We start from the raw sequence: 21,547 nt of genomic DNA on the forward strand, positions 1-21,547 counted from the left end.
AGTTTCATTATCTGTTTTGGGTTGGTAGTTTTTAGTTTAGGGTTTTTTTTCCCTTCTAATCTTCTGAAATTGCAGCTCAGAGAAAGTAAATGGGATTCCATCTTTCTGAGAGATTCAGCAACAGAATTGTTTACAGAGTTGCAATCAGTCATGTTTAAAGTAGAGCTACTAACAGCATAACTAAACAAAGGAACACTTTGGAAACAAAAGGGTTGCATAACAGGTAAATTTAGTTTGTAGAATCTTTAGTGTACAATGTATAGGGAATTTCATACACCCTTAGAAGACTTTGAAATTTTGTCAGAGGGAGTAAAATGCTAGCTAGAAGAACTAAAATGAAAACAAAAAATGGAAATAACTGATTACCAGAAATCTGGCTTAATACCTTTGTTGTTGTTACTGGTTCTGTTTCCAGTATGAACTTTATCTCCTGCAAATTTATACACACATATTACTTGGCACAGTTCAGGCTTCTTCTCTTCAGGAAACTGAAACTTGATTTCTAGCTGCACTTGGAATGCAAATATTTCAAAGATGGCATCTTCATCCCACCTGGGAGTAATTGCAAGAATATTGGCAGAGGTGAATTTCTGTGAATCAGGATTACCTGGTACTTTACACTGCAAATTATTCTGTAGTCTTCCTCAATCTTCTGCTTTTGACCAATACTGGAAGGTGGAAGCATCAGCTCTGAAGACACTGGTCCTTCTTCAGATGAAACTTGCTGACATGTCTGACTGATGTTACAGTTTTCAATCGCTAAGTAGTGCTTTGTGAGGAGAAAGTGATGCATTGAACTTTACCACACTTCCTTGGCTACAGCCAGTAAACATTAGCCCTGAAGCAATTGTAATATGGAAATACTAGAAGAGAGAAGAGATTCAGTGACACACTGTATTTTCAGTGAATCCCAATGTATTAATTACCGTTAACAATATTATTATATTATTATGATATTCTTAGGGACCTTCCTACATATGAAGCATAAGAAATATCCAGTAGCTTTCTTAGATGCTGTTGGGTCAGTAATTTTGTTTGGCAAATTGTTTGTTTTAATGGAGAGAAGGAAAATATGTGTTCCATACCAAATCTCTGAGAATAACTTTAAAGACTACTAGGTAGGGTATTTTTCTTACAGTTCTTCCAGAACAGGATTTGGCCCTTAAACAGCTCTCATGAACTATATTTATCAAGACTTTTGTTAGGGTCTCCATTTTCTTTGATTTTCCTGATCTTTCATATAATCAGACATTACTTTAACTACAAATGCTTGCAGTGACAGGACAAGGGGGGATGGCTTTAAAACAAAAGAGGGTAGGTTCAGATCAGGTATTAACAAAAAAGTCTTTACTGTGAGGGTTATGGGGCAGTGGTACAGGTGGCCCAGAAAACTTGCTGATCCCCATTCCGGGAAGCAGTCAAGGCCAGGTTGAATGGGATTTTGAGCAACCTGATCTAGTGAAATGTATCTGTGCCCATGGCAGGGATGTTGGAACCAGATAATTTTAAAGCCCATTCTAGCCCGAATCATTCTGTCATTCTATGATTTTGGCTTCTCCAACCTTGTCCTCTACCAGTACTCCTACCTGCAAAATATAAATTATTTAGCCAGATCTTTGAGCTTGATCTGCTTCTACCTTTTCCTTAAAGCTGGCACTATCAGCACTCCCAAGAAAGTTTAAATCACAAAGATAAGAGTCTACCCAAAACTAAGTTTGATAAAACATCTTAAGTTAGACATATTAGAAAAGGTGCATGTGAACATCCACAGCCAGGTCTTCTCGTCTGTGCATGGTCCCAGTATGGCAGCTCAACAGATTTGCAGATTATGCACAGTCCACTCCCCAAGCCCAAGAGAATATTTTCTTTCTTCCCCTCTGAGACTTTTATAGTAGTTCTATTTCCTGCTTTTCTCATTTATTGGAGTTTCTGTTCACTCTTGATTTTGTTTTCTTTCTCCCTTCCTCCTTCTCCTTTTCTCCCCTCATTTCCATAAATTTCTTTATTTGACCATTCCCAAGGAAGTCACAATATTTCCAGAGAGCAGCTTAAGCCAAAGGAGAACCATACAATAAAAATCTATCCTGTCCTGACACAAAATCTTAAAAAGACATAGGAAACATTAACCATTAACAATAACTGCAATAAAATTAATTCCATCTACTAAACAAATAATTTAATAAAATTTAATTATGTTTATAAATTTCTAAACAAATGCTTAAATGATTGTATTAATGACAGGTCTATGTGCTCTAATATCTAACAAGCTTGTCACAAATAATTCACAAAACAGATTTTCATCAGTAAAGTACTTTATTATTCAGTGAAGTAAAGCATATTGTTGATCTCTGTATGGTTTGATGTAATTTATTCTGCAAAAAAAAAGTCAGGTTTAAGAAAAATCCATAAAATATTTGCTTCAGAGAAGTTTCAAAATGCTTCAGAAAATATCCTTTATTTGAAAATGCAGATATTTCCTTTTCTTTTTTACAAGATCTAGTGTCTATATTTGCAGTATATTCCTATCTCACTGGAACTGGCAGTGCATGCATTATGTTAACATGCCATGTCATATGAATATGCCATATTAATACACAATATCCTATCTCCAGCACCAGCATCATGTTACAACTAAATGGCTAAAGTGTTTTATTTTAAAATGTTTTCATTTTTTAAAGGAGGCTATGCAAGTCAAAACACCAGCCCCCTTGACTATTATCTGAGTGTCTCTGTCTCTTCATCACTCTGTCCAGCAACCCGGTGAGCCACTGGACAATTTCAATCAAATTTGCAAGTGATTTAAAGGCGGTTTTAGTTTAAATTTCATTTCAGTGAGTGGGTATGTATGCAACATAAATCGATACCCTGAGAAAAGTAAAGGTAGCTGTTGTACCTTCCCAGGCAGCTGCTGCCTGGCCCAGCAGCATGTTCCTCTCAGCCAGCCACTCATAGCTGCAGGGCAACCATCAGACACAGGCAGAATCTGGTAGTAGTGGCAGAGGGAAAATTAAAAGACACACCTGTAGGAAACCAGTTTTCAGTATTTCAATTGCTCTTAAAGAAATTGCTTTAAAAAAAAAACAACTCGTTAAGAAAGCTTCTTGGTCTGTTTGAAACATGCTGGGTTTTATCTCAGTGTACCCTCTTTTCACTGTAATAAAAAAGCAAAAAGTATTTCTGTATATTGTACTAAATAATAATTTAATAATGTGTCTGAAAAGAGAGATAAGAATACAGCTCCTAAGACCTAACGTCTGGCCTAAAATTCACCCTTTCTGTAAGCCCAATGAATGTTTGTGGGTGTTTGTTCATTTGCATTTCCAAAATGACACAGATACAACTGTAACCATAATATAATACACAGAAGCCATAAGTATCAACTCTTTCAGTGAGAATTTCAGACTTAGTCTACTCACTAATTCTGTTTGCCTGAAGTTTTTTAAATAGCGCTGTGCCCTGCTTCAGCAGCCTTTTCCTACTCCTCTTTCTTCTTGGGTCCTATCCTCCCATTAGCCCACTAACATCATTTGCAGACACTTACCCTCTCTTGCCTTTACCTACTGTCCTGTTATTTTGTATTCCCTTTCTCAGCAATTCTCTCTTATACATGTCTTGCAGGTGTGACCTCACCATTAAATTGACATGGAACTGCTTACATACAGAGAAACAAAAGGGGTTTCATCTGTGTTCTGTTACAACTTTGAAACAATACTAACAAACAGAAAGAACGTCCTTTTAGTCTATGCAAGTTGTACTTTGTTACTATGGGATGAATCAAATCCGTGGAACGGTTTTTATCAATTTCATTGAGTTTCTGGACATTACTTCTCCTACATTTCTCTAGATACCATACAATTACTATTTTTAATTGCTATTTTAACCCATTTTATAATACTGCTATGAAAAATAAATCTTGCCACACCACAATTTATTGATCACTGCTTTAGTCTTTTTAAAAGAGAAAGAGATTTTGTACATTTTAATCCTCAGACATAGTAACTGATCTTAATGCCTGCTTATTTTTAAGTTCATTTACCTCATTTTCTGATTCTGTAAGAATGCTTGACGAATACTACTTAGTTAGATGCTTTCTGCTCTTTAAGAATATCACCACTGACACCTTATACACACCCACATCCCATCTTTGTTACTAAAATAAAGCTGACCTGAGGAAATGGCTTTATTTGCTATGAGTATTAGAGTACAGAAATATAATTTCTCTGCAGTACTTTTTGTTTTATAGCTATGGCTAAATAATAGGCTGGACAGTTTTGTCATGGTTTCCTCACACAGGTAAAGCACATGTTTGTTTACAAGCTGGTAACTAATTGTCCTATATAGAGATTCTTTGTTCCTCAAATTTGCTCCTAGGTCTTTCTAATTTTACTTCTTTCTATTGTTCCTGAGCTGATTGGATTTGGGCTTTCCCAATGATACATTTTAGGTTCAAATAACTTAAATACCGAACCTTGACATTTAACTATATCGATCTTTTCCTTTCCTCTCTGCTTTCTTTTAGTTTTTTAGGGATTATTGGGATTATTTATTCTGAGACTTCTGTGCTATGCTTAAGCACCCTCCACACCCAGACAACAGATTTTCATTTCAACACTTCTGACTGAGGGTATTTCTTATTTATTTCCTTTTTTATTTTTTGAAAGAAGAAAGGTTTACCTGTCTCTGCTAAAGACAGAATAATAAAGTACTAGATTAAATTATGAACACTTCACAGAAAAAGGCTGAATACTGTTGTGTTATGTTTTCAACAAATCAATTTAAAAATGTTTGGAAATGTGTCCTGTTACTACTTGTTATTTTGGTTAACATCAAAATATAGCTTCCAATAAACACATACTTGTAGTATTGAAAAGTAGCATTCCAAACTCCATACATAGTAAATTGTTAGGACTATTATATTTGACTTTGCTCCTCTGTTGAGCTTGTCCTATAGAGTATTTGATGTGCTTTTCTTGATTTGGCAGACAGTGCAAGTCTTCTATATGCGTATTTCTATTACTAAGGATTTGTGTTTTTTCTATGTATTAGCTTCTCCACAGTCCAGCTTTCTCTCCAAGCTGTCAATAAGAACTTATTTATTTTGTTTTCTTTTTTGTTTGTTTTTTCAGCAATAAATACAAACTATATTTTCAACATATAGTGACGTGGCACAACATATAGGTATTATTTGAATTCATTTGTATTAACATCATTGAAATTATGATGCCATTACAAATATGTAATGTGTGCTAAAAATTCACAAAAAAGTATTACAGATATACTGTAAAATCATCCAACTAATAAAATATTCATTACTTGCACAGGTGGACCAAAATCAATAAATGCCATTTTGTTGTCATAAACTGGCTGATGCAACAAACATCAGCCTGTATGTTTTTAAATATAGGCAAGATTTTTTAATGTATTTTTCCAGTTAGGCATCTACGTCTCCATTGGGTTTAAGAGCCCCAATTTGTAAAGATGCCAAGATGGCATGATTTCCAAGAAATCATTAAAAATAATTAATAATCAGCCATACCTGAGAATGAGTATTAAAATGCAGCTCTGCTGAACTTAACACCACAAAACCAAAGTGACTTGCAGAGCAAGAAGTTTCATTTATCATTATCACCTGGCACTCAGTCAGAGGTTTGAAGATCCAGTGCTAGTGTTTCAGATTTTATTTTTCCTCTAAGTATTCCATGCATGTCGTTGGTATCAATGGATTCTTGTAAGCTGCAAGATGTTTGATAAAAAAAGACAGATTTTACAAGCAAATACACCAGTTACTTGTATAAAGGGTTATATAGTTTTTCCCCTTAATTCAGAGTCCCGAGTACTTGTTTTACAAACTGCAGAGTGCCCTCAAATGTATTGAACTGATTGTGGAGTCAGAGTATTTATTGTGCAGTGCTGAGTCATATAAAAAAAAAAAAAGGTACTCACTAGGCTGGAGGAAAAAAAAGACGCTACCCTCCTAAAAAAAAAAAAATAAAAAAGAAAAAGGAAAAGAAAAAGAAAAAGAAAAAAAAAGAAAAAGAAAAAAAAAAGTACAATTCATCCTGGGTTTCGAGGATGTTTTTAAAACTAAACATGAGAAACACTGTCAGAAATGTATTACATATTACATGCTAATGTAATACAAAGCATTTTATTTTTTTTTTTTTTATTCCTGCTGATGCTTTCATGCTCTGAAAGGAAGCTAGAGTTACCACACGTGTACACACTTAGGCACAGTGTATAGCCCAGAGTATGTATGTATACAAACACGCGCACACACGCCCCACAGGATGCACGCACATGGGATATACCCCAAATGCAGCAGCATCTCTGGCACGCTAGAGGGAGCCATTACATAAGTGCAATGACCCTTTCCCCCCCACCTCAATTAGCAGAACTGGCGTGGAAAAATCTCTGGATATCCTGAGACATCCTGAAGGCTTGGCATACACTGCAGAATAAGGGGAGCAAAGCAGAAGACTCAAGTTGCAGTCAAACGAGATCTCCCGATAGCTCAGGGGCTTACGCTGGTGTTTGTTCCACTTTTAATACTGTGCTGTTTTTACAGGGAACTTCTCCAAATACGTGACTTAGCCGAATACGCCAAATTCCCTCAGCCAATCTGAAGCCCTCATGCAGAAAGCAAAGCCCATTTTGTAAACACATCCTTTATTTCATCTGTCCGTTGCTCTCACACAGAAAGTTGGCTCGGCTGAGAGTAGTGGTTTTCTGCTGCCACTAATGTATGTATACTTCATTTATACACTGAATTTTAACACGGCATTAGTTCTACAACGGCTACCAGCACACTCGCTCTGGACGGCAAACTATCCGTTTCACAGCTACAAAGAGGTCCTCAGGACGGGAAGATGAGTCTGGAAAGAACACTCATTTGAATTTATAAATCTGCAAGACTTTTTCCAAGTCAAATTATATATATGGACATAATAACTCAGGGCTGAAGGCTATCCTAATGAGCAAGGCAAACGAGCAACTGCCTTAATTGACTCTTTTAAGAGACGCTCCAAAAATAATTCAGAAGCGTCTTGTAAGTGCTGTAGAGTTTCTTTTCTTCCTTTTTTAAAATTTATATCTATTTTTTTCCTTTTTTTTCTTTCTCCTTTCCCCCTAAATGATTGTTGCTACTTACACGCTCGTCACAAATGGCAGCTTCATTTCCGAACGCACGGGTCGAGAGCGGCCCTCCGGCAATCCGAGCACGCACCTTTCCAGCCTCAGTGCTCCCCCCGCCTCCGCCCCCGGCCGGGAGCCTCCCTTGCGCGCCGGGGTGGGCGCTGCGGCGGCCCCCGGCCCCTCACGGCGTGGCCGCCTCCGCCCCGCTCCCCGCGGGCACGGGATGCGCTCCCGCCCTCGGGAGCTGCCCCTCGGGGCGGGCGAGACCCGCTCGGGGCGGCTCCGCAGGGCCGGGGCGGAGGCGGCGGGGCGGGGGGTGTCCCCCCACCCACACCGCCCTTCTCTCGCCGCGCATCCCCGGGCCGGCGGTCACTCTGGGACCGTGCGGAGGAGTCAAGTCCTCGCCCTCGCAGTGCTTTGGGCGAGTTCGGGGGCGTCGCGTACCCCCCTGCTTCCCCGCCCGCCAGCGCGGAGGACTTGTTAGCATGCCTTAGAAATAAATAAATGAGGGGGGCGGGGAGGCAGGGGGGAGGCAGAGGTGAGGGTGAGGGAGCGGCGAGGGCCGGGGGCGGCCGGGGGCGCGGCGCTGCGGTGCGCGAGCGGCCAGACACCGCAACCCGCGCGAGCCGCTCGCGCGCCCCGCGTCCCCCTCCGAGCCGATCTAATCAATGACACCCAGCGCCCACCGCGGCCCCGCCCCCCGCCGCCTCCCATTGGCCGGGCCGCGCCGGGGCCGGCCGGCGCCGCCGCCGCCGATTGGCTGGCGGGGAATCCGTATCAATGTTTAAGCCGCGGCGTGAGGTGAATAGAGGCAGTCGGCGAGCGGCGCTGGGCGAGCGCGGCGCGGCGGCCCCGCGAGTGCTGCAGTGAGGGAGGCGAGGAGGGGGGGAGAGGGAGAGAGAGAGCGAGCGAGGCAGAGCGCGGCTCCAACTGTTGAATTTTCACTGAATTCTCCGCTTACCTGCGGGCGGCTGGTGAAATGGATCTGGTTTATCGGGGATCGGCGTTCGCTCCGCGTGCTGCCTGGCTAAGACTGGCGACCGTCTGTTTGCAAGGGGCCACCCATCAATGAGGCAGAGAAGATTATTTTCTTTTTCTTCTTTTGCGTTTGAAAGCCTCCCTGCCACACGTTGCAGAATTAACTGTGTACTTTGGGTCCGGACTCAAATAAAGGAGAAAAAAACAGTGCAGAACTGAGACTCGGAACTAGATCTGTGAGCTATGTATTGGAAACCTATGTTTTTATTGCCTTTTTGTTTTTCCTTTTAATGTGAAAGATCTCTGATTTATTTCACACATAACACTGAGGAAAGGTGGTTAAAAACACTCAGCAAAGCAGGAGACAGACGCGCCTCTGTGCCAGTGAGTGGATAACAGCCTTGTTTTCCTGATCCTCAGTCTCCTGGAGAAAGAGGTATAGTAAAAGTGTAGCTGGATCCGACACCCCCACCTTCTCCTTTTTTTTTTTTTTTTTTTTTTTTTTTTCCTTCCCTCCTCCCTCTCCAAAATATAAATCTGATTTTTTTTTTTTTTTTCCTCTCTATAGAGTGAGTCAGGGAAGCGTTAGGAAGAAGCTGCAACTAATGTCTGTGAAGGGAGGAACATGAGGCGATAGTGAATGTGATTTGTTCCGCTGGATCTGACTCATCCAAGCAGATTGAAATACCTGCATTTCTGGATTTAACATTCATTTATTTCAGGTTGTTAAAAGAACCTGAAACAAAATCTCGCTACCCTTCCCCAGTATTTACCTATACACCGTATCGCTAGGAAAGGTGTATATCAGCGGGGGGGAACGCATCTGGCGTTGCTGCCGCTCTTCTCCCCTGTACTAAGATGCTCCGAGAGACTGTTAAAGCTTTGAAAGGACTGCAAAAAATGCATCACACTGATCGCGGAACTGCATAGGTTTTAATATAAGCGAATTAATAGATTAAAAGATCTCCCACTTTATTCATTGCCAGGATTGTTTTCCCTCTTCTTCTCCCCTCCCCTAAATGAAGAGGACTAGGCGGCAGTGTCATTGGAAGGAGACACTGAATAGAAAGAAAAGAGAGGCACTTGATAGCGCAGCCCTGTGAATACAGAGACTGTTTCCCTTTTAGCGAGAGACTAAGAGAGAGAGAGTGTGTGTGTGTGTGTGGTGGCTTTTCTTTCTTCCCCCCCGCCCTCCCACCCCCTTCCTTGCTTTTTTTTTTTTTTTTTAATACATGCGTCCAGCCATGGGTTGCCTGTTGCTTTCCTCTCGGCTGGAGAGAAAAGCAAACTGGATTTAAACTGCATCGAGAAAAGTGCAGCTCCTCAGACACGCATACGCACACACGCATATATACACGGAGAGAAAGGATGTGGTGGTGGCGGCGGCTACTGGCCTGTCTTAAAGAAACCCAAGAGTGCTGCTGATTGGGCACGGTCTGAGCTTTCTCTCAAAATATATATTTACTGCTAGTGATGAAGGTCAGCTGCTGGGTTTCTTAATTTTTTCACCCCAAAATGACGGGTGGGAGGCTGGTAGTAGAGGGAGAGAAAGGAAGCTATAAATCCAAGCACTAGTTTTTGCTGGGGGTTGGTCTGGGTTTTGTTTTTTTGTTTGTTTTTTTTTTTTTTTAATGTATTTTGTTTTTCCCTCTTGCCCTGCAATCCTCATTCCCTCTCGTTCCCTCTCCCTCTGATTCGGGAAGGAAACAGTGACCCAGGGTGTACGAGACAGAGAGGGGGGAAATACCGACGGCAGCGAGATGCAGCTCTCCGCCGCAAGCAATGCAAGATTAGATCTCTAAATGCAGCAAAACACTCCCTGAAAACCAACAACCCCGCGGTGCAATCAGACATTTCACTGCCGCTCACTGCACACGAAGAAGGCTGCAACAACAAGCTGAGACTTTTTTTTTCCCTTCTGTCTTTCTCCTAACCCTCCACTCCATCAGTCGTATCACAAGCGATGAGTAGCAAATAAGCTTTTTTACCTCTGCTGCAGACCTGTGACCACCCCCTTTTCCTATGTATATATCAATACACAGATTTAAAAAATATTTCTGATAGTTTTTAGTAAAACTACCACTGCCGCCGGTTTTTTATTATTATTTTTATTATTCTTTGTACATCTGCGGGGATTCAAGGACCGGGAACACATCACCTGGCCGGCGGAGAAGATCTTTTGCAAATTTTCTGATTTTTGAAACCCTCCCACTGCCGAAGTTGGACAGACGAAGTAACTGCGAGGGAACTGCAAGCACGGCAAGCTCTTGCTGAAACGCTGCCGAAGGTGCTCCCTCCCCTCCCCTGACCCCCCCGGCTGCTCCCTCCCTCTGAGCTACATGGTCTATTTGCTGCCTCTCATCCTGTGTCTCTGCAGATGTTTTAGAGCAACAGGTTCAGGAACTTGAAATACAGGGGTGGGGAAAGAGAAGGGAAAAAAAAAATTCAAAACCAAAAAGGAAGGAAAAAAAGAGCCGTCAGAGGAGGAAGAACAACCCCAGCGCAGGAGGCAAAGAGGACGGGGACAACCCTGGTCGTCACTGCTGCTCCTGCCGCCCCCACCCCTGCTCGGGGATGTACCTTTCCATTTGTTGCTTCTTCTTCTGCTGGGCTCCCGCCCTGTCGCTGAAGAACCTGAATTACTCGGTGCCGGAGGAGCAGGGAGCAGGCACGGTCATCGGGAACATCGGGCGCGATGCGCGGCTGGCGGCAGGCGCGGCGGGAGGCGGGATGCTGCCCGCGGAGCGTGGCGTTCCCAGTGGCGGCCCCGGCGGCAGCCGCGGCCCCAAGTCCACCTTCCGGGTGCTGGAGAATTCAGCCCCGCACCTCCTGGACGTGGACGGGGAGAGCGGGCTGCTCTACACCAAGCAGCGCATTGACCGTGAAGCACTGTGCCGGCGCAGCGCCAAGTGCCAGCTGTCCCTCGAGGTATTCGCCAATGACCAGGAGATCTGCATGATCAAAGTGGAGATTCAGGACCTGAATGACAACGCACCATCATTCCCCTCTGACCAAGTGGACATGGACATCTCCGAAAATGCTGCACCAGGCACCCGCTTCCCCCTCACCAGCGCCCACGACCCAGACGCTGGGGACAATGGTCTGCGCACCTACCTGCTCACTCGTGATGACTACGGCCTCTTCTCCCTCGATGTGAAGTCCCGTGGTGATGGCACAAAGTTTCCAGAGCTGGTCATCCAGAAGCCATTAGACCGTGAGGAACAGAGTCACCACACCCTGGTGCTGACAGCACTGGACGGAGGTGACCCACCACGCTCAGGGACAGTGCAGATCAATGTGCGCCTCATTGACTCCAATGACAACAGCCCCATCTTTGAGGCAGCCTCTTATGTGGTAGAGCTACCAGAGAACGCACCACTAGGCACGGCAGTCATTGACCTCAATGCCACTGATGCTGATGAGGGCACCAATGGAGAGGTACTCTACTCCTTCAGTGGCTACGCACCTGAGCGCGTCCGTGACCTGTTTAGCATTGACCCACAGAGTGGCCTCATCCGTGTCAAGGGCAACCTGGACTATGAGGAGAGTGGCCTCATTGAGATTGATGTCCAAGCTCGGGACCTGGGGCCCAATCCCATCCCTGCTCACTGCAAGGTCACTGTCCGCCTCATCGACCGCAATGACAATGCTCCCACCATCGGCTTTGTCTCCGTTCGCCAGGGAGCTCTGAGTGAGGCTGCCCCACCAGGCACTGTCATTGCCCTGGTGCGGGTCACCGACCGTGACTCAGGCAAGAACGGGCAGCTCCAGTGTCGGGTGCTGGGTGGTGGTGGTGGGCCCGGTGCCGTTCCTTTCACCCTGGAGGAGAACTATGACAACTTCTACACTGTGGTCACTGACCGACCCCTGGACCGTGAGGCACAGGACGAGTACAATGTGACCATTGTGGCACGTGATGGGGGCAATCCCCCACTTAACTCCACCAAGTCATTTTCTGTCCGGATCCTTGACGAGAACGACAACCCTCCCCGTTTCAGCAAGAATCTTTACGTTTTACAGGTGCCTGAGAACAACATCCCTGGAGAGTACCTGGGCTCAGTCTTGGCCCAGGATCCTGACTTGGGACAAAATGGGACGGTGTCTTACTCCATTCTGCCTGGGCATGTGGGAGATGTCTCCATCTACACCTATGTCTCTGTCAACCCCACAAATGGTGCTATTTATGCCCTGAGGAGCTTCAATTATGAGCAGACAAAGCACTTTGAGTTCCGCGTGCTGGCCAAAGACTCGGGTTCACCCCACCGTGAAAGCAATGCCACAGTGCGCGTCACCGTGCTCGACGTCAACGATAATGCACCTCTCATTGTCCTGCCTGCCCTCATCAATGACACTGCTGAGCTGCAGGTGCCGCGCAATGCTGGGGTGGGCTACCCCGTGGGCACCGTCCGTGCCCTGGACAGTGACTTTGGGGAGAGTGGGCGCCTCACGTATGAGATCGTGGAAGGCAACGAGGAGCATCTCTTTGAGATGGACCCCACTAGTGGTGAGATACGCACCTTGCACCCCTACTGGGAGGAGCTCAGCCCTGTGGCTGAACTGGTGGTAAAAGTCAGTGACCATGGCAAGCCCAGCCTCTCTGCTGTGGCCAAGCTCATAGTCAGGGCCTTGGCAGGGCCCCTGCCCGAGGCTGGCGAGCCGCAGGTGAATGGCGAGCAGCATCGGCGGCCACACTGGGACTTGTCACTGCCGCTAATTGTGACACTGAGCACTGTCTCCATCATCTTGCTGGCTGCCATGATCACTATTGCTGTGAAGTGCAAGCGAGAGAACAAGGAGATCCGCACCTATAATTGTCGCATTGCCGAGTATAGCCACCCTCAGCTGGGAGGAGGGGGAGGCAGTGGCGGGGGAGGAGGAGGCAGTGGCAGTGGAGGGGGCAAGGGCAAGAAGAAGAAGATCAGCAAGAATGACATTATGCTGGTGCCCAGTGAGGGCGAGGACAGCCGGGGTCCCCTCAATGTCATGAACGTGGTGAGCAGCCCATCCCTGGCCACCTCACCCATGTACTTTGACTACCAGACCCGCCTGCCCCTCAGCTCTCCCAGGTCTGAGGTGATGTACCTGAAGCCCGCCTCCAACAACCTGACTGTACCCCAGGGACATGTGGGCTGCCACACCAGCTTCACAGGGCAAGGGACTAACGCCAGCGAGGCTCCCCCGAGCCGGATGTCCATAATTCAGGTAGGAGACTTTTAGAATACCCTGGACCTCGCTTTAGACACTGGTTTAACTTTCCCTTTTGTCTGCAGTGCAATCTACTGTAAGGCACCACTGAAGGGACCAACATAAGTCACTAAAGAGAGATGGACTTAATGAAAGTGGAACCAGACCACATCTGGTGGGTCTGGTTCCACTGTCACATTGATGTTTCCCACGTGATTCAAAAGAAAATGCCCACTGAAACACAGACAGAATTATGGCAGTGCCAAAGAGGTGCATGTGAGAGTGTGGTCAGCCATTTAGTTCATTTGAGGCATGATGGGGTATTTTCCCAGGAGACTGTGAGACAGAGGTGGGCACTTCCACAGGTTTCATTTCTCTTTGGTTTGGGGTGGAGAAGAGGGAGGGCATTTCTAAAGTGGTCATACCACCTGCAGTAACTAACAGGACAGGGAAGAAACTGCACACTGAGGACATCTATTGCAACAGTGTGTTATAGCCCTCCAATCTTGTACATAAATATGAGCAATCGTTCTAAGACATATGTTTTAATTTTTTAAAATTTTCTTCTTCAGAGTATATATCCATAAATATATTTTTTGACAGTATCATTGGGGCCCCATTGCCTCCTCCTCTCCCCATAAACAACTAAAATTCCAGTTCTGAAAATTCTGCTTAGTCAAATAGAAAGAAAATGTATGTGGTGACTCCCTCCTAACTCCAAATGTTAACAAAACTCACATCCTGTCATAAACCAGCAAAAACACCTAGTCAGATTTCCAGTAGCCTGAGTCAACATTGATGATTGCTTTATAGTGAAAGACTTACACACTCTGTCTTCTACCAGAGCTCATTTAGAAATTGTAGCTGGGCTGCATTTTGCTGGTAATTATATCCACGCTGTCCTCTACTGACTTTTGTGAATGTGAGAAATGCCAGAATTTAGACCATTGGATATAGGGTACTAATCAAAGAATGACTTAATTTTTAGCAGGTAGTTTAAAGTCCAAACTCAGAAGATTTATTTCAGAGCAGTGAACTTGCAGAGTGAAGGTGAGGGCAGAAATTGGCTCCAGTTGATTTAATTTAAAGTATTACTTCATGATTAATGCAGCTTAATGTTCAAACACTACAGGTATGTTCCAAAGTGATTTTTAACGTTCAGATTGAAAGCAGGCTCTGGATAATGACTATTAAATATATTTGAAATGTCATATCTGTTTTATCCTGTGGTTCTCCTGATATGCTGTTCTGAGTCATAGGGGAATGAGCTGAGTGTATCAGAAGTGACAGAGACTCATTTTGTGTACGGAGCTAGTGGGAAAGAAGTTGCACTGTAGTCATTTGATGTACCTGAAGAAGATTCATAATACCTTGGAGTTATCATGTCCTGTGATCTGTGAACACCAAATGTTCTACTTGCCAGCTGTATCTAATATTTTAAATGGAATAGAAATGGCCAATGGTAATTGGCAGTTTAAAGAACCAAAATTCAAGTAACCGATGATCTGGAAATGGAACATCTATAACTGGGGGAAAAAAAATAAAAGGCTGCCTGTACAAGGTCACTGTAAAGTAATCCTCAAGCAACTATTGAGTTGTGTCACAGAAACAATTTCATTTTATGCCTATCATGAATTTGTGTTTTTATCAATTAGGTGAGAAGAGCAAGACTTCAAATCTGAAATTGATTTTAACAAAAAGTGACGCTTTAGGAAAGAGTTTAGGTTAGGGCACAACCGGAGATAATTTGATTTATTATTCATGCTTTAAAAAACAAATAGCTTTCCATGACACTTGTTTAAGTGATGTCAACTTTTTTTTTATTGTAAAATGAAGTTGTCAGAAAGCTAAAAAAAGAAACACTCCACATTTTTCCTACTGCCGAGTGTAATAGTTACTAAAAGACAGAAAATTATACTTTCCTCCAACCATGTAATGTCTATATAAAGCGATTAATTAATGTATTGATGCTACTGAATAGTAAAGTTTCAATTGTAGTATAAAATCCCTATGGAAAATATGATTCCTTCTTTCTTACAGTGTTCACTGTATAAAATCAATCATGATTTTTTTTTTTTTCCTGAAATCTATATAAAGCTAAAAGAGGAATTTCCTCCCTTAAAAAGTGTGTTGTGGTTTCTATAAGAGGTTTGATTATGACAGCTGTGGAAAATATAACTGAAACTCCTCATAACATATACTGGTATATCTAAAGCTGGTCTTGTTTTCCCTCATTATCTGCACAGAGTGTTTTGGGGGTTTGCATGGTCCAGACAGTAGATTAGAAAACACTCGGTTTTACCTAGTGTGCAAACCTGTTCAAACATATTTATTGATACTATATTTTGTAGTTGTATTGGCAAAACAGACACAGTAAGGAACAGTGTAGTTGGTTTCTATTAAGAAAAGCCTCAGATTAAAAGTAGCTGGAGGGGAAAATTGATCCTCTTCACTGTACTTTTTGCATTACTAAAATACATTTTGTATTCTCCATCTTCACATCTCTGGAGTAAATTTTAGATAAAATTTGCATTTAGAATGTAGGCACTACTTTATGTCTGGTCCTGTACTTCTACCTCATGTAAAATTTAAACTGCAGACTTAAGGAGAAAGAATAAAGGATCAGCCCTCTCTCTGGATCTACTATATCTTTAATCACTCCAAGAAACCTGTGTCTGCATATGTAAATTACACAGTTAGGGATAAAAGGTGTAGGCAGTGGAAAAAAAAAAAAGACACAATATCCAGCTGCTTTATCATCTCTTTTAGTTAATCACCCCAGTTAAGCAGTTTTCTTCAGTACCTCAGTAAGGGGAAGGTAAACAATTGTGTAAGGGTTGTCTAACAAATGTTCCCATTAGTTTTTACAGATATATTTTGAAACTTGATGATCCCATCCTATGTAATTCATACAATGGAACTGCATTTCTTCTTTCTCATTTTCTCAGCAGCTGTTTAATGGCACAATCCTCTATATACATGCTAAATATTATATTATTACTTAGTACATCCAATTGATTCTATAAATATTTAATAACAAATAAATAATTTCTTTCTCAGTAAGATACAAATTTTCTCACTCTTATTAGGAGTGCATAATATTTTCTTTCCTTTCACTTACTAGTAAGACCTAGTGAAGCCAATGGACCTTATGGTTCCCTTATTTCTCATGAATAGTATTTTACTCTACAGATAGCCCAATTTGCATCAAAAAATACGTGTGGAGTAAAGTGTTACTTAGTGACTAGGGGTTTCAGGCTGACCCAAAAGGACCAGCAGTTGAATGAAATACTTCCTGACATGGGTAAGAGTGGTGTAATCTTGCCTCTCTTTAAGTGACTTTTGTTGCACACTAATCACACAATTTGACAGCTTGTGTGTTTCCTCACTACTTTGCAGCATCCACCAATGTACCACAGTTGCATGTGTTACTTATATATGAGTCAATGAAGTTCTTCAGTACCATAAAAGGTAAATAATTTAAACATGCATACATACATAAATGTATAAAATGTTGGGTGGATGGACAAGGATGCTGCACACATTCAGCTTTTATTGGTGCAAGAGAATTGCAAGTTCTTATGTCCACTGAAGATTGACCATTTGTGATTTGATATGCACCTGAGATTGATGTGTATTGAGAACAGTGTATATATTAGTAACATACTGGGAAATTACACATCTACACTTTAGCATGATTCATTGTTCTTAACTTCAGCAATCATTTTCTAAAGATACTTTAGAAACAGTGCTTTCAAACAAAAGTCTGTTAAAAATATTTAAATATAGGGCAGTGCTGTTCAATTCTCATTGCTGGGGTCAAAATTACATGTGACCTTTAAACCACTTTAGATCCAAACTATTAATTTTTATTGGGGAGAGGGAAAGCAGGAGAAAATGGAAATCAACATGGCTGAAAGAAGATTTCTAGTTCACTCTAGACCTTAAAGACTACTGGGCAAATTTGGTTCATCTCATTCTGGTGACCTGCTCACTTGACTAAAAGAAACAGAACTTTGCTTTATTTTGAAGTGCAGACATCAGAAAAAACAATGTACTAACATACACATATATGTATCTCTCCTACCAAAATTCTGAGTTAGTCAGTTTGCCTTTCCCTGTGTGAACAAGTCACAGCTTATTCTTGCAGATTTCCAATAGGTAAGAGTGGATAGATAAAAGAAAACAAATAGTTTCTTTACACAAGTATGTTTCAGAAATAGATTCCTCAAAGTGACATATAAATAGTGTAGAAAACTATCTGCAATATGCAAGTAGTGTCGTTCATCCTAGAGATTATTTATTGCTATACTTGTGGTGAATTGGGGGATTTTGTCAATGTATCAGGAATAAGGTGGGTGTAAATAAAAAAAGATGCGGTCACAGCTTTTGTTAAACAACAGCTAAAAATGAATGACTGTGCTGAAAGAAGCTCTCAAGCTGGGAATCTCTGTATCTGATGTACCAGGCACTCCCACAGCAGTTCAAGATAAAGTACAGATCATTCTTCATACTTCAGGCACCTGATGTTTATGATGTATCAGTAGATTAATGTCATGTCCCAGTGCAACTTCGTCGTCAGGTGTCTGGTAGTACCTAAGAAGATAGAGTCTTCAAGGGAAATAAAAAAATTAACCATATTAGTGCTTTAAATATGTTATTTCATACTTTGAGAAACTTCTGTTCAGAAATTTTAAGATTACAAAAAGATATTTGAAGCTGCAGCATGTAAGGGGAAGCAGCTTTCATCACAGAAGCTGCATTCATCTTCAGTGATTTAAATTCCTATCTGAAAACAGAGGTATAATGTTTTGGTTTTTTGTATTTCATTCTTCAACTGAGGAGTACTATTTTCTGTTCTCACTAGAACTAGTACAAGGTAACATTTTGCATCAAGAGGATACTAGAGCAGTTCTAAACATTTGCAAGTTTGCAGTTTGTACTCTGTATATTCCAAAGATTCACAGCTGCATATTCTAGGGCTGTATCTAAAGACACTAAGTTGTGAGATTCAGCCCTTGAACTATCTGCCTAGGTATCATTATTGTAGCTTTAACAGTGTTTTACAAGGCTAGATGTCTTGCAAAATAACTCCTCTGAATGCTTGCATTGTGTAAATACAGTCCGCAGTTTTGTGTACAGCCTGTTTTTGTGTTCCATTGTTCTGCATCTTTAGTTTCATTCACTGGATGAAGTCCATCCTAGAATTGACTATGTAAGAATTTCAGGACAACACCTTTCCTATGTTTCCATGAAGCTTTATTTAATTTCTTTTGTGAAGATGCACTGCATAGTACAGTTACACAAAACACATACATTTTAGGACCAGATCTGGCAACACTCCACTCACTGTGGCATCTGCACTGGCTGCTGAAATAGAAAAAAGGAAGCAGAATTGAACTTCTTTTTTGTGTTACATCTGTTCTAGTCTTGATTTTGAGTTCCTTGCTGGTGATATCTATAGTACTATTATTTTTAAAGGATCATTCTTGATGTAAAAGTCCATTTGAAATCTAAAGAACTTTCCAAGATGAAGAGCTCTAATAAAGAACATAAAAATTATAGAGAAAAAACAATTGAGGAGTCTAAACTGGAATATAAATATTATGAAAAAGAAAACCGTCTTTGTAGAACAGAAATTCTCGCTAACAAAAAATTAAGAATAATATCTCTGTAGAACTTGCTGTTTTATAAAATATATGAAACAAGTTTTGCAAGATTGACTGTCACAGCTCTCAACTTCTCTTGAAGTTGTCTGAGCTTTCTGAATCTTTGTGTTCACTGTCAGTACCTAAACTTACATGGAAAAATCCCTATAAATTTGTGATTTCCAGTGCAATTTCAATGACTGATCAATCTTTTGAGGAATTACCTTTAACAACATGTTTTCTCAAGTTTCTATTATGCTTACCTATGTTGATGAAAAGGCCTGTTTTTACTCATAATTCAGTCAATAGCATAATTTTGACTTAAGTGATTTTAGTGGTTCAAGAGTGAATTGTGACAAAGATCTCTATGGAATGCAGCTAAGAATAGTATGATTGGGTTCTTCATTCTGAGGTTTGAGGTTTTCATGATTTTTTTTCTTGCAGCATCTTTACAAGCATGATGGATGATTAAGGAGACTGGAATTTAGATGTTTTTGTAACTATAATGGGAATTGTAACACAGAATCATAGAATGGTTTAGGTTGGGCAATACTTCTAGGACGATCAAGTCTGATGGTTAACGTGGCATAATCAGGTGTACAGTGGAAAAGAAATCAAATACCCCATTGAATATACTGCTGAACATATTTTACCACATTTTCCTATACTTTTGAAACTGTGAATGATACAGCATCATTGTTAAAATTCAGCAAATATTTTTACATGGAAAATTAGCAATAGGTATGCTTTAAATATTCACAAATATTACTTGGTATTAAGAAAGAATAGATACAGTCTGGTTTCTCTGATAAGACAAAAGTGTTGTTAAAAAAATTCCTCCCAAGTCACAACATTTGCATGTGAACCAACTGGGATTTTATTTTTTAAAAAATAGTATTCCTTTTGTCTTTTTTCCCGAGCACTTTTTTCTTTCTCTTTGCTACCTTTCTTCCCGGGAAGCATTAACATACCAGATAATATTTATGTGTATGTTTCTAAGTATCATTCCTAATTTTTCTTTCTTTCATTGTTTCTACAAAAATTAAAAGTTTCAAGTTAAATCTAGTTAATTTTTAGATTTTGCCATGCAAGGCACTCATTCTACATACAAAAAGTGAATGTATGTGGATTGGTTTTTTTTGGATTTTGGTTGGTTGGTTGGTTTTTTTTTTCCCTGAAGAAAACATCTATGTTGCATGGCAGAATTCCTCAGATCCTTCTTCAAGCCTGAGAAGTACCTGCATGTATGAAGAAAAGACATTTTGACACTAGTATTAATGTTTTCCAATAGGTAAAAAACCTCAGTGATGAGAACTTAAACAAGGATTTGTAGACCAGAGCAGAAACACAGCTCTGTTTTTATCTTTAAAATACAGAAGCAATCCTCTGATGCCAAAAGGTCAGTGTAGAGCACTTGGGACAAATTTTTGCAGCAGATAGCCTGAAAGCTTTATGCTTTCAATTGTATGGCTACTTCAGCTGTAAGAGAAGTGGTAAAATTAATGCTAAAGGGTTCAAAAATACAGGAAACAAGTAAAACTCTCAGGGGACTGCTGGCTCTTGCCTTAATAGAAAAAATAGGGAAAAGAAAAGAAATAGAAAAAAGGTACTAGGAAAAGAGTGGCAAAATGACTTGGGAAAAAAGTTCCTTGAATTTAAGTGTTTTATTTGTTAAGTTTTTAAGGAGACAGCTAGGTTATTAACTAATCTCTGCTTTTGCTGATGAGATGAAACAGAGTAATGTGCAACTGCCATAATTCTTATCCAGGGTGCATTCTAAGCTCTATTAATCTATTTGTCATAGTGTAACCTTTGTTTTTCAGTCTGCTGTGGCCTTTTTTTTTTTTCAAGCAGAAGAAAATTCTGGATTAATTACTGTAAATCTTATAAGAAAGAAAAAAAAGTAAATTATAAAGAATTTTAGATAAAATATTCAGTATTAAGTAATACATTCAAGAACAAGCAAATTCTTACAAATGTCCCTGTTAATTACAATATTAGACAGTGCTTTAAATAACCTTCTTGAGCAGTCATATATTTTTTAGCTAAATCCCAAAGGTTGCTGATACAGTTCCTTGTTAATAAGGTCACACAAGAATAATCTCTTTCTCCTACTGTTTTGCTTCTACCAGGTAGTGATATTACCTGTATAGAAAGGTTAGATCAATTCATCCTCTTACTTGACATGAGATCAGTTATTTTTCAGTCCTCAAAGCTGAGGAGGTCCTCTGCATATAAAGACAAAACTGCATAGCCCCAGCCAATTATTAGTATTATTTTTACAGAGGAAGAGCATAAAGGTAAATTTGTATCTCACTTTGGTTCACTGAGGGGATATCTCCTTTTCCAGTCCTCAAGACAATCAGTCTCATACTGGTCTATTTTCAATATAATAAGATATTAGCCACCTAGGCATGCTAAGTCCTTTAAATTAAGATATTTGACTTTAGCCATGGACCTTTCTACTGGCCTTGTGGCATATGATCAGAGTTTCTCACATTCATAAAAAACTTTAACCCGTAACAGAAAAGTTCCTAATCTCATCCTGTTCCCTGCTGGGTGGCTTTGTGTAGCAGTGTCTGTGGCCTGCCAAAAGAGAGCTCCAA

The 21,547-nt window shown here is 41.2% G+C and overlaps 1 protein-coding gene and 1 long non-coding RNA gene across 7 annotated transcripts in view; one reads left to right on the forward strand and one right to left on the reverse strand.

Annotated features, from left to right (window-relative positions):
* Window positions 1-2,893: 2,893 nt before the first annotated feature.
* LOC116993052 lies at window positions 2,894-7,293 on the reverse strand. Of its 2 annotated transcripts, none has more exons than XR_004417174.1 (2): window positions 7,148-7,293; window positions 2,894-5,733 (listed from the first exon to the last, which is right to left on the reverse strand). It is a non-coding gene; the product is annotated as an uncharacterized LOC116993052 (long non-coding RNA). The 2 variants fall into 2 exon arrangements; XR_004417173.1 differs by having other exon boundaries at window positions 2,894-6,872.
* A 667-nt stretch (window positions 7,294-7,960) lies between these two features.
* PCDH17 (protocadherin 17) overlaps window positions 7,961-21,547 on the forward strand; it is an 89,986-nt gene continuing 76,399 nt past the window's right edge. For 3 of the 5 annotated variants that reach the window (XM_033086793.2, XM_033086814.2, XM_033086818.2), the window contains exons 1-2: window positions 7,961-8,545; window positions 9,813-13,311. In XM_033086793.2, the coding sequence (XP_032942684.1) occupies window positions 10,684-13,311 (2,628 nt within the window). In that variant the 5' untranslated portion in view covers window positions 7,961-8,545; window positions 9,813-10,683. The remainder of the gene's footprint in view (window positions 8,546-9,812; window positions 13,312-21,547) is intronic. The other 2 variants (XM_033086800.2, XM_033086806.2) reach the window with 2 other exon arrangements.

The sequence above is a fragment of the Catharus ustulatus genome, chromosome 2 (assembly GCF_009819885.2).
Source record: "Catharus ustulatus isolate bCatUst1 chromosome 2, bCatUst1.pri.v2, whole genome shotgun sequence".
Taxonomy (NCBI): domain Eukaryota; kingdom Metazoa; phylum Chordata; class Aves; order Passeriformes; family Turdidae; genus Catharus; species Catharus ustulatus.